Source organism: Pezoporus occidentalis, unplaced genomic scaffold (genome assembly GCF_034315485.1).
Source record: "Pezoporus occidentalis ecotype Australia unplaced genomic scaffold, CSIRO_AGI_Poc_V1 ctg84, whole genome shotgun sequence".
Lineage (NCBI taxonomy): Eukaryota > Metazoa > Chordata > Aves > Psittaciformes > Psittacidae > Pezoporus > Pezoporus occidentalis.
The window spans coordinates 804,277-817,457 of record NW_026916203.1 but is presented as its reverse complement, the minus strand read 5'-3'; the positions used below and the strand labels follow the sequence as shown (position 1 = coordinate 817,457).

Below are 13,181 nucleotides of genomic sequence, written 5' to 3'. Positions count from 1 at the left end.
TTTTGAGCAGTCCTTGGTGTGGGTTAATTTACAACTGTAACTGTACTGTACAAGCAGAAAAAAATCACCTTATGCTTCATAAGTAAGTGGTATAGATTCTAACCTACCCACTGAAGAGTTACATTATTTTATGAAATATCCCTCTTCAAAAGGGAGAGGAATTAATTAAAAGCCCTGAAATGTAGTGCTTTGATTAGAATATGGAAAAATAAATTATTGAAAGGAAACTAAAATATGTTGGTGTAGAATGAACAAATGTGTAATTTTGGCTAATTAGGGCATTATATTATGGCCCCATTATAGGTATAGTAGAGCTATGGTTAGCAAATCTTTGTGGCTAGCAAAACTTAACACTGCCATGAACATTTTTCCTCAGCTAAATGGCTCTCTGGTCCTGGAGCTCATTGGGGCCTGAGCTAGAAGCTTCAGATCTTTTCCCAATTGTGTTTTTCATTTGTATTTTTTTTTATTTCCTAATGGCAAAACCGAAGACATTACTGGCTCTCAAAAGCATTACTTGCTTTTCTGTAACCTACTTGGAATACAGAATCTAATTCTTTTTTAGACTTTCTAGAATAACTGTAATGTTGCTGAAGTTTGTATTCCATACAGAGTTGGCAGATAGAGAAAATAACTTCTGCAGAGTTATGCCATTGGCTTGAAGGAAGAACCCTGATTTTGCAAAATACCTTTCTGCTTCCTTTTAAATGTGCTAGAATGGCATTAATTTACAAAGACCCATAAAGTGGATTTATGAATCATTTGAGGGTTTTTTTTAGCTTTGTCTTAAAATAATTGTATCTCTAACACTTTTAAAATATTTTTCATATTTTAAATTTAAAAACTCTTGCTTCATATATTTTTTGTGTGTGTTTGTTTATAACATGAGTGGTCAATAAAAGCAAAAAATTCTGAAGACAGGGAGTGAGTAGAACAAAGTAGTAACAGCAATGTAATATGCTTGTAATGTTGTCTTCAGACCACTATACAGACAGCAAAACCTCAGGACACTTTGGAGGGCTACGAGAGCTGCTCTGTGTGAAGTCAGCCAAGCAGAGAGGTGCTGAGTTGTGCAAAACTAGAGTGATGTAGTGTGTACCAGTACCAAGGGCACGACTACTAGTTTTCAGCTTTTGTTTTCTGGAGAGGGCTGTTTGTGGGGTTTTTTTAGCTCTTTTGTTATTTTTTTGCAACTCCTTGTAGAGGGAAAAAGGTATACTTCACCTTAGCAGTTTCAACAGATCAGGTCACCCGTTAAGTGGCTTCTGCCCACTGCAGTTCTGTGGAGTTACTCTGCATCTAATATCATGGCTCTTTTGAACTTCATCACAAATGACTGAGTTTTCTCAAAAGAATGTATACCCTTCACTTTTTTGTTATGCAACCAGACAGGGAGCAGGCACACGGGGGGTGTGCCATAGGTACTGCGAGGGGCCTGGGCAATTGCAAGAAGAAAAACATCATCTTTGTCTTCTGCGCCCCAGTTATGCAGAAAAAGACAGCTTTAAGCAGAGTGGCTGTATGAGGAATATTGTTAATGTATGTTAATTCTTCACCGAATAAAAAATCTACAAGTGGGCTGCTCTTCTGTATGGATTTGAGAAGAAGCCACTATAACAGAGCTCTTTAATCTACTCTGATGCTGTAGCCTACTTATAGTTTAAGAGGAGAATTTCATGCCACTGTGAACAGTTAGCTCTCTGCACAAACCTGCTTGTTTGGGATTTGTGTGGGAAGGTGTGCTGGATTTGTGTTATCCTCTCCTACATATGTCAGATTGTACAGAACTGACTGTGCATGGTTCGCTGTGATCACACCTCATGTAGTGTTGCCATCCTCAAGGCTGCTTCACTCTTCTAAAAGCATGAACATTCAAAAGATAGAGCTGTTTCCAAATGTAGAATAAAATTACTGTGGAGATTGCAGTTGAAACATTATATGACCTATTTGCTTAATTTAGAACTTCCTTTTTGAGCTATCTCATAACTTTGAATATAGTAGACCAGCAAAGAAAATAAACACTTTGATTTACGCATCTATGCAGATGCATTTCTTCTTATTTTTTAATAGTACACAGATTTATTATCTGAATTTATAAATCAAATTAGTTGTGTTACTGCATACTTATATAAAGTACAAAGGCAAATATTGTTTGTTCTACTGAACAAATGAAAATGTTTGGAAGCCAATCTATTAAGCAGCAGACATAATAGCGTACTCCAGTTTCCCAGAGCAACCAATAGAAGCAAGACAAGTGCAAAGAATAGGCTTTCTGCAAGATCTTTGGAGAAGTTTTCATTACTTGGTGCCTTTCTATGACTCCATTTTGTTGTTGTCTATATAGAGACATCCAAAACTTGCTCAAATACATCCATAAAAGAAATCAATGTTGAGTTTGCTTTCTGTAAATATGCTATTTTGTTCATTCAATCCCAAAACCAGTGTGACTGCAGTAAGAGAAAGGGGGCAGAGGGGAGATTATGCTGTGTATATGAGTTGATTTCACACTTTTGTTACTGGTACCTTAGTGATTCCCATGAAGCTGGGTTCTGACACTATCACAGAGAGTGTCTTTTTTCAAAGCTCTTTAAGCAAGAATTCTCAGAAGCACTTCTGCAACACCTCTCAAAATAATCCTTGCATTTCCAAAATAATTTTAATTATCATCTTCTATTTTATAACAACAACAAAGAGCAAAAGGAACTCTCACACAGCAAGTAGAAAGAAGCTTAAATGAAAAAAAAAATCAAAAAACAAAACCCCACAAAATAAAAATAAATTAAAATATATATATATATACGTTCTGCTGTAGTCACAATTAAAGTCACAGAAGTTGTTCAGTTACGAGTTGCTGTTGCATACCACAGGAGTAAAGGCCAAGATGAAGGCAATGAAGGCAGCCTTTATTTTAAATGGTAAGCCTTTCAGAAAATTGCCTGTATATTATTGCCACCTAGCGTCATTCTAAGTCTGTCCTCAGCATTTATCAAAGAGTAGTAAGACTGTCAGATTCAGTTTTCCTAGAATACATTTCTCCCAGGTTATCTGAGATGCTTTACACTAATAATGCAGTACCCCACTATATCTTTGAAACACAGTCAGTTCACCTGCCTGCCCTACTTACATCTCATTGGCCTAAGTGATTGAAAAACAAGTGTGATCATAGGATGCACAAATATATTTTTGCACGTAAATTCACCAATTTAATGCAAACTGCTTAGGGTTTTCATTTTATTTTTACTTGTTCGTTCTCTTTTGCTAAATAGAATAGCCATATGTTCCTTAAAATCAGTACTGTATCTATTTTTAGCACCTGCCTTGATGTGGTTCAAAAGAACAGTAAAATCAGAGGAGAAAGGAGAAGGTACATGAGAAAGAATAATTTCTCTTCCCTGTGTCACTGGCCAGCTGCTCAGATGAAACTGCTCTTCACAGGGAAGACTTTTTCCACAAGGTCTTCTTCCACAGGCCTTTCTGTGAGATGCTGTGGAGGCCCCTCTACCATCCACATCTCATCAGGCCAGATGAAATGCTGTTATTCTACAAGCAAATTTTGAATTTTAGTATGTAGATGTTACAGGACTTAACTAGAACTAAATATATCCATGTAGTGTTGTCATGGAAATAGAGAATTTTGATGAAAATACAGATTTTCTGCATAATGAAATACCTTATTTCAGTAACATGAATTAGCAAAGCTGCAATCAGACAACTGTCATGCCTTTATTTTCTTTCAGAGGTTGGCACTATCTACTGAAAGTCAAAAAAAAGTAGAAAGAGGACATTTTAGCTGCTGTGAGAGCATCATGTCATGATCACGTATCATGTGCATGCTACGTTAAATTGTTGTAAAGTGCTATGTATCTATAAACCCTTATCTATCCATAGAATTCAAATGGTGTTCTAAGTCTTGTCCATATCTAATAGGTGGGGAAAATGATGTAATTCAACCATGCTTAGATTGTAAAGTGAGTCCATACACTGCTCTTGCTTTATACCTGAGACCTTATCTTCTAGTCTAACCACACCATTCAATCACTAAGAGACATAACATGTAAATAGTACAGCACAGGCTATCTATTTTGCAATGACAGTACACAATGCCCATACCTGTACTCCAGATAGAGACTTTGAACTTACGCTACAGAGGCACTGCCTGCAAAAGAACATGGTGCTTCTTAAAATCAGTATGTGAGAAATAAAGTGAAGAGCAGTCAAAATAGAGCATATATAAATTGAAATAAATGTTATACAAAATGAATTATGTCAGTTCAACTAGTTCTGCTTTTAAATCAAGATCGTTTAATTCAGAATGCTGTTCACATATCGGCCAAACAACGTGATTACCAAGTAGTTTTCAATAGCTCTACAGGGGGAACAGAGCTGTTGGGCCTGGTGAAAATTTGCCAGCAAGTCCCAGTGTATTTACCAAGAAAGGGGGCAATGCTGAAAATGGACACAGTCTTGGAAGGTCCCATTCAGCAGGAGATACACTCAGTGAATGATAGGTGTTTCAGCCTGGAGGACAGAAGGCCACTGCATGCACTGGAGAACTTTGTTAACAAGTTTGTTTGGAGGCAGGTACCTTTTATGGAAGTCCAGCCAGCAGTCTTTCCCCTTGGGAGGCTGCGGATCCCCAAGTCTAACTGGCACTTTTGTATGGTTGAAGAATGGGGTTTCTGCATCACTGAAAACACTGGGGGGGGGGGGGGGGGGGGGGGGGGGGGGGGGGGGGGGGGGGGGGGGGGGGGGGGGGGGGAGAGAAGTAAGGCGTCCATTTTGCCCATTTTTATGTTAGTTCACAAAAAAAGCTATTGATTTTATTGGCCAAACTCCACAAAATGTGACAGGAAGCTAGGTTTCAAAGGTAAGAGATGCTAACAGTAGGTCTGCTAAACCCACGACCTGCCAGCTTGAGCAGCCCCAGCCACATGCGTGGCTGGACCACATACCACAGTGCCCAAATACGAAGTCAAGAAAAAGAAATAGTGGTAGAGAGAGGACAGAGCAGCAGGGACAGAGATTAGAGATTGTAGCAACCATGATGGATCTCTGTGGCCACAGGGAACAGTCAGAGGTGCTGTGAGTGGCCTGAAATTCTGGGCTAGGATGCTGGGGAGACAAAGGCAGATGTGGTGGAGAAGGTAGGAGTAGCTGCAGGTGTTGTGAGGAGTGGACATGAGAGAGCTCAGACTGTTGTAGTAGCAGTCTTAGAAGGATGTGGGCTAGGTTGTTGAGGCAATTCATGTTTGCTGGGCACCCCATCCTGCAAGTTTTCTGCAAATGGTGAATTAGGTAGAGAAGGGAAATTTTCCTATGTGGGGTCTTATGACTTTGTAATAAAAAAAGAGTTTATGATGCAAGTTTAATAGAAATATGTCAAAAAGCCAGTCAGTCATGAGGCACAAGCATGGTTAGCGGATGTTGCTGGTTATGGTTCTTGCTATGTCTGAGAAGAAGCCCTGTGAGCTACTCTCACTTTATGCCTTAAAAGAGAGGAAAAGTTGGACAACCTCTCTCAAAATTCTTCCCAAATTTCCCTTCCTCAAAAATGCAATTCTGGAAAGAGAAGAAAATTCTGACGTTTACAGCCTCACAATGTAAAATGTTTTTAAGACTGTGGGCACATGTAAGAAAAGGACTTCCTAAAAACCTGCAGACTTAGCTGGAAAAATTCTCATCACAAATCTGGTCGAAAATTTTTCATACAAATGAATAGGAAATGTCTGCTTTCCACCAAGCAGTCATGAAATGTCTGAACCTTCTCACTCTGACAGAGTCAGCTAAATAGATTTGCAGCACATGAACACACATCAGTGTTCAGACATCTCTTTGTGTCCTCTCCAACCTGATTGCTTTTGGTGTACTCCCTGTGTTCCACTATTACCTCTGCATGAAGCATCTTTGCTACAGTTATGTCTCCACTAGCAGATAAAGATATATTTTTATCCAGGGTGAACATGACTGTGTGAAGCCATGCAGAAGCGATGATGTTAAATGATGTAGCAGCATGCAGTCCATCAGTTCTCTTACACTGTTGCCTTTTTTTACCTTGAATAACTGATTAGCTCTCTCACTGTCGAAAACACAGCTGGGACAAGCACTTGGATTTCACTCTGAAGTAGATGAGAGTCTTCGGCTGGTCTCTGCAAGCCATATCATGACAAATATTGCAGATTTAGGATTATAAACTGTCAACAAAAAGCATATATTGCATTCTAAGAAATACACACTTAAAAAGCACTCAGTACCACTAAAGTAATGACCAAGGAAACAACGTGTTCTTACTTAATGTTATCTAATCACTGGCAACTTATAGAAACTAATTTCCGATGAGATGTGCGGTCAAAATTCATCTCAGATGCTGTATCAATGCACACTTCGGCTGTGCTTTCTAGATGGTCAACCATTTGTCATGTGAAGCATAACAGTGCAGACACTATTTTTTTTTTAAGTGAAAACACAGCTGAAAGAGATGCTACTGAAATGTAGACTTCAAATAAGGTAATCTGGTTTTACCCTTGAGCATCTTTCAAGGCTTCAGAGGTTTCTGCTGAATATTTTGTCAACAAGAAATACAGAATTTGATTAACTAGTTTATCATTTTTTTTTTTGTCTATCAATATGTTACGTATTTTTTCTATGTCTGTCTATAGCAGTGTAAGAAGCAGCCATATATTCCAGAAATTCTTTCTTCTCAGTGCAAGGCAGGAACAGCATCTTAAAAGGAATTCAGAGGTGAATAAATTCACATGTACTGCGTGTGCTCTAGCAAGCAGGTGGATTTTTGAGACTCTGCAATTGGGTGGTTTTAAAACATTTGAGAAGTCTGCTCCAAGGACCTTAAGGATTTTATGATTAGCCCAGGACACATACTGCATCTCTTCTACTCAAAGGTGTTTGTTTAATAGTTGTATGTCCATTTTATAATCTCAGAATTTTGTAACATGCAGAAACTACCTTCCTCTGAGGCAGACTTTGTATCTGAGCATCTGTTAGATTATTTCCTAGAAGCTACCACTGTATTTAAAAAGTCAATAACACTTTCCAAGATGTTTTTCTTCTCAAATGGATGTGATGCTAATTTTGCCTTCCCAAATTTTAGTTTGCTATTCAGATTACAATATGCATCCAAAGTTCCTGTGCTGCACAGGTTTGAAGAAAAAAAGCTACTGAATATTAGTTTAGTGACTCTGTGCCACACACAATGCAAATTATATTAATGTGCTGCTCTAGATTATTAGGAAGATGTTAACTGTTAACTCACGCTCGACCATAATATCTTGTTCTCATTTAAATGTGTTAACTTGCTCTTTTTCTAGTACCTGCATGCAAATGGGATTGTGCATCGTGACTTGAAGCCAGAAAATCTACTCTATGCAACACCAGCACCAGATGCACCACTAAAAATCGGTGAGCAGCATTATATGTATGCTTCCCTAATTCCTTTGTACCAGTAATACGTGCTAACTGATGTTTCCAGTCTCACTACCACTTTATTCAAAGCAAATGCTTATACTCAAATGAATAGCATGTTACTTCTCCAGCAGCACTTTGTTTTTAAAACCAAGGTACTTGCTTAGAGAATTTATGGATAGAATTGTTCAGAACATGTCAGAGAATGAAGAGCTCAGGAGGAATGTAAGCGGCGAGGAGAAGCAGACAGGCCAACCCAATATGGGTGATAAGCAACTTCTGGTTTATTTGTGACGCAGTTCACACATATATAGGAGTGGTATTCAGCCACTCCTTCGTGGCATAACAGTATTGGTTAGCCCCCACAGCTTCCTCCACATTCTCCTCCCAGGTCCGGTCTCTGTCCACCTGTGAGGGCCACCCCCTGCCTTGCTTGCACAGTCCTCCAGAACTCTATGGTTCTGCTCTTAAAGTCATTCTGCAACAGAGGAACAAAAAGGATCATGAGATCATCATACATCTGTCTGAACTTCTGTGCCCTGTTTTTTTATTTTTAAACTAATATTTTAAAATGGAAAGATTCATTGGCATGAAAGTACAAATGTGCAGATAAATGGTAGAAAGCAAACTGAGCAATGCTGACTTCTGTTTTGAAGACAAATTTGAGGGATAAGAAGTGATCTTTGCAAAGAGCATAGGCAAGCTATCTGAGGCATGGTCAGCACCATGGGGGCAATGAGGAGGGCCAAGGTGAGATCAGGCTCTCCTGAATGGGGACATATTATACCAGTTCTGTTGGGCATGGTCACTGGTTGAAAAGGGCATGACCTCCAAAAATGCTAGGTATGCCAAGTTTTCGCTTTAGCAAAGAGAGGCTCTGTGCAATCCTCCTGAGCTGTATGTAACCAGTTTGGAAAGACCACCTTGTGCTCTCTTACCAGAGAACATGGGAGCACGCAAGGAGTGTTGCCATGTTCACCAGGCTGGTGTCCATCATGGGTTTCAGGAGTTACATTTCCACCAAATAGTCTCAGCAGTTTTGTATAAATTTCTAGGAAACTGTCACCTCAGGATGACGGTATCTTAATTTACATTTTATCCTAGTTTTTATCTTTCCTTGAAAACCTCTAACAGCTGTAACATGCTAGATTAATGCAGCACCCAGTGGCCTTGGTTTGACAGCCAGAGTGGTGTAGGGGTTCCTGAAGCATTTTCCTAAATGCTGTGATTCCTCATCTTCTGGTTAATACTATTGTTGTTTAAATTGACATCTGATTTACAGTAAGTATTTATAAAAGATATTTCTGTTTGGATAAATAATAATACATAAATTATAAGCATTTAGGGAGAAGTGAAGCCTAACTATGCATTTATAGAATAAAAGATGAACTTTTTTTTTTTATTCTGATCTTGAGTCAAAATATTCACTCTGTTATTCACTGTAACAAAACAAAAATACTTCTATTTTACAGTTGTTAAAGCAAGATTATCATCACCTGAATTAAAGTTTGAAGAAGTTCAGTTTATTCTCAGTGAAAACTACAGTATATAAAGACTTTGGTTTTCATGTCTTTAAAAGAAATGGATCATGCAAGTATGACATGTAAATCATGAGGGCTCTTCCTCTCTAAGCAGTAATTCAGGGTAGAAACACTGCAAAAAAGGATGATCATCACTTCTCCTGGCACAAGCTCTGTTTCTAGAAGCCTTTTATCAAAGTATTGTTGTGATTTTGTCTTGCAGGGACTGTATATTCTGGTCCAAGAAATTACTGACACATGATTTTTTAACCCCAAATTGTTCTGTTAATTTTATTGGATTACTCACAAAGGGAAGGTGAATATGTACCAAAAATGCATTTCTGGATCACTGCTTTTATGCCTTTAGGCATACCATTTTATTGGATTTCTTTCGAGGTCCCTTCCAATCTCTAGCATAGTGTGATACTGTGATTTGTGCAGTCTTCAGGATAAAATACAAGCTACATTTCTGTCAAGCAAGAGCCGGGAGTACTCATTTGCATGGACAAATCTTTCTTTCAGATCATAGTCTGGGTAGATTCTTTAAACTGATCCTCACCTCTGGAAATTACAGTATTGTTCATTCAATGCATAAAAGTTCATTTACTTGCATATAAAATATAAAAAGAAAAAAAAAGTAATTTTACAAGGAAGTAAGAACATTAATATTTCTGAATAATCTTAACAGCTGACTTTGGACTTTCCAAGATTGTGGAAGATCAGGTGACCATGAAGACAGTTTGTGGAACTCCAGGGTATTGTGGTATGTTGTTTTATTACTTATAATATGCTGCACTTAATGTGAGGATGTTACATTTTCTCTTTCCAAGGTGAAATGCTTCATCCTAGAGTCAAATATCCAAAAGCCCCTAAAAAGCAGAAATAAAAACCTAACGTTCAGAACTTGCACTGGGTTAAGTTTCTCTAAACTCATATTCTGCAGCACTGAAGCTTAATAATCGAAGTATATGTCATGGTGCAATTTCATTACTCGCAAGGAAGTAAGTTCAACCATTGTAAAAATGCTGAAATTACTAAAATAATACTGGAGAGGCATCAGCAGGAATTTGAACTATGAAAGGCATAGTGGAAACCATGAAAAATTTATACAGCTCATAGCAATTATGAATATTTGAATATTGCTTACAATTAATTTATCTTAAAGTTTTTTTTTAACATAGAAGAAATCAGATTATTACTTAAAGTAGGGTCATAAATTAATGTATTACACAAGGATGGTAATTTTAATTCCTTTAGTAATTTAGAAATTAGGAAATCATATTTGATGATGTTGGGTTTATATGGCCTTTGAGGGTACTTTCTACTTCTTTAAATCGTGTTTCATCTCATGGTTTTATATGCTTCTGTTTTACACGCTTCTGTTTTACACACAGTTCATGCTTCTCAGTCAGAAAGTGAATGCTACAATTGACATAGGTGTAATATCTGGCAAACAATGCCATAGCTGTGCTGTATGTCAGATACCATTATTCCACAGATGATATAACTAAAACCAACCCTAAAAAATCAAAAGTCTAAAACCAGAGCTCAAGCATATAACCCACCAAAGCTTAAAGAAAGGAAGCATACAACTGATCTTAAAAAAAAAAAAAAGAATTTAAAAAGGTGCTGCCAAGTCCTAGTGGCCATTCCCTCATGACGGGGAGAGCATTTTGCTCTGAGGCTGTGGCAGGTTCTCATCCTGCTGCCAGCAGGGTTGTGCCCAGCCTGCATCCCCTCTATACAGCAGACCTTCTTCAGCAGCAGCATTGCCAGGTCACAGGGGACAGCAAGGGGTGCTGCATCCCTGTGGCAAGCCTCTGGCCTGCATGCCAGGGCAGACCCCTGGTGCGGCTTGGCTTAGTTCTGTGTGGTGGATGCCAAGCTGAGCAGGCAGCTGCTGGCCAGAGCCTCTCGAAGTTGCCTGGTAGCTTTCAGCAGGGCATCGTGAACATGCTGTCTGGCCACAGGTACAGTATCCTTATGCACAACTTTGTGGTTAGAGCCGGCACAGATAGCTCCCCACATATGCAGAAGCTCACTTGGACTCCTGGAACCAGAAAATGAGCCAGAAATGGATCCTCCAGTGTCAGAACATGCAAAAGAAGGAGCCACTCTGTTAAAAGAGGATTGCGGCTGCTTCTGCAGTCTGCTCAACCTTCATTGCAAGATCCTTTCATGTTAGCAAGTCAGCTAATGGCCAGAGAGGCTAGTGATCTTGATTACACCAGGGCAAGCTTGCTGGGTTACCCTCTGAGAATACTAATCTTGAGCAACCAATGTGATCTTGTGGAGAAGCCTATTTCTGCCAGTCTCACTGAACTGCAGATCCTCAATGGGCTTCTGCAAGAGGCTGCAAGCTGCTAGCAGTGTGCGGGTGGTAGGCATATCTGGTTGTTTTGGACAGTGCTGAGCTAAGCCATGTGGAAACTGGACACTTGGCATTTGTTTTTATAACAGTAAAAGCAAAGCATTGGAGTAGACCGTAAGATTACTCTGCTGTTTCATATTACAGATGATAAGGCAATTAAGGTGACATGTCCATTACCTCATATGACATCGTCTGCCAAGCACATACATGCACCAAGTATGCTTTAGAAGTAGCACTGAATTCCAGTCAGTTTCATAAAACTGTACATCACATATTAGCCATTAATGTTCTGGTTGACAGTTATACTACAAATGCCATAAAACTGTAGATAGTATTTAGCCCTTTTTATGACTGTCTTTTCATACTGTAAAAACAGGTTAAGGTTTATTCCCACAGAAGAGCCCTCAGAGTAGCGATGACTTGCTGGGGAGGTTTGAGACCGAATGCCTGTGATGAGAAGACAGGAGCTTTGTGCCTGCAGACATGCACCTGCAATCCTTCTTTCATGACCCAAGTTAAAACTGACCATGCAGAATTCCTGCTGCCTGGAAAATATACAAGGATTACTTTCCAGAAGCGGAGGAAATCCAGGAAGAAAATTGTTAAAATGCCAAATTGAGTTATGAATAATTAATAGGCACAGACTGACAACTCCCACATCCTGCCCACCCAGCTATCAGCAACTTTTCTAGAAAAGGACGCAGCAATAAAAACACCTACAGGAGTCTGGGTCCTTTGCATCAAGACCTACCAATCTTCAGTCCCTGGGACATGCAATATAGTGCAGAGGACTGAAAGCAGGAAGATGGTCTCAAAGAACTTAACTTGCTGAGACACTGTGCTTTCAGTGAACTTAACAAGAAAGGCATAAGTGATTACTGACAGTAGCAGAAAATAAGCATAAAGATAAGCCAGTGCAGAGCAGTGATTTGTAAATTACAGCCAACATCTAAACTACTAACAATATATCAGTCAAATCCATTCACCAAAAGCAAACTTCTGGAAATACTGAAAAATCATATTTACAAAATGTATAGCTGTGTAATCACAGTCCAGATGGCAAGGCAGACCTAAAGGGACAAATCTTTGGTCTCTTTTATGACCATTTTGCAATATCACGGAGAAGAAAAGCCAAAAAGAAAAAGCTCTTATTCTGAGCAAGAAGACATCCCAAGAAACATTATGCTCTCTAGCGAGGAAGCATGTTGGCCATTAACAGAAAAACTCTTACTTACTTTAGAGCCCCTCACAAGGCATTAACAAATACGACAGGAAGAATAGTGGTTAACATCTCTTTTCTTAATCTGTCTCCATCTCTATGAGGTCATTAGCTGCTTTGCCTGTAAGCTGTCCTGTTTGCTACAGGCTGACCAGAGATAAAATCAGTTGGGACCTAGTGTCATTTCTCAAAACCAGCCCCTCTCTGTTCGTCAGTTTACCTATGAGAAGAATAGGAAGGCAGGGAAAAGCCTGTGGTTAGACTGGTAAGTTTTTGTCCAGGTTTTGTACCATGTAGCAACCGGGAATAATGGTCTTTGCCTTCAATATTAATGCTTTGTAAAAACATTTGATGAGGTGGTGGACTCAAGGGCTCTGCTGCCATCCTGTACATTGATGGATATTTATGCAGATACAGTGGTAGCTGAGAAGAAGGGCTACTGACATGGGGAAGTGTTTCTCAAAGTTGTCTTTGTAATTATTTTTTCCAAATTAGTTGGGTACTTTTGCCTGTGGCCAAAAAGTAAGACAGGGAAGGTTCTTACCCCCCTCCCCTCTCAGTATGAATCACTTCCATTTTGTCCTCTGGAGATGCGGCATTTCCATCCTGCCACCTCAGAAGCTTTGCCCAGGGAGGTTTGCCCAGTCAGAGGCAA

The 13,181-nt window shown here is 39.3% G+C and overlaps 2 protein-coding genes across 3 annotated transcripts in view; both read left to right on the top strand.

Moving 5' to 3' along the window:
* Positions 1-13,181, top strand: part of LOC134156298 (ribonuclease H-like) — a 384,552-nt gene that overhangs the window by 239,112 nt on the left and 132,259 nt on the right. The window lies entirely within an intron of this gene.
* Positions 1-13,181, top strand: part of CAMK4 (calcium/calmodulin dependent protein kinase IV) — a 140,163-nt gene that overhangs the window by 115,102 nt on the left and 11,880 nt on the right. For both annotated transcript variants that reach the window (XM_062604244.1, XM_062604243.1), the window contains 2 exons: positions 7,323-7,413; positions 9,625-9,699. In XM_062604244.1, coding sequence (XP_062460228.1) covers positions 7,323-7,413; positions 9,625-9,699 — 166 coding nt within the window. The remainder of the gene's footprint in view (positions 1-7,322; positions 7,414-9,624; positions 9,700-13,181) is intronic.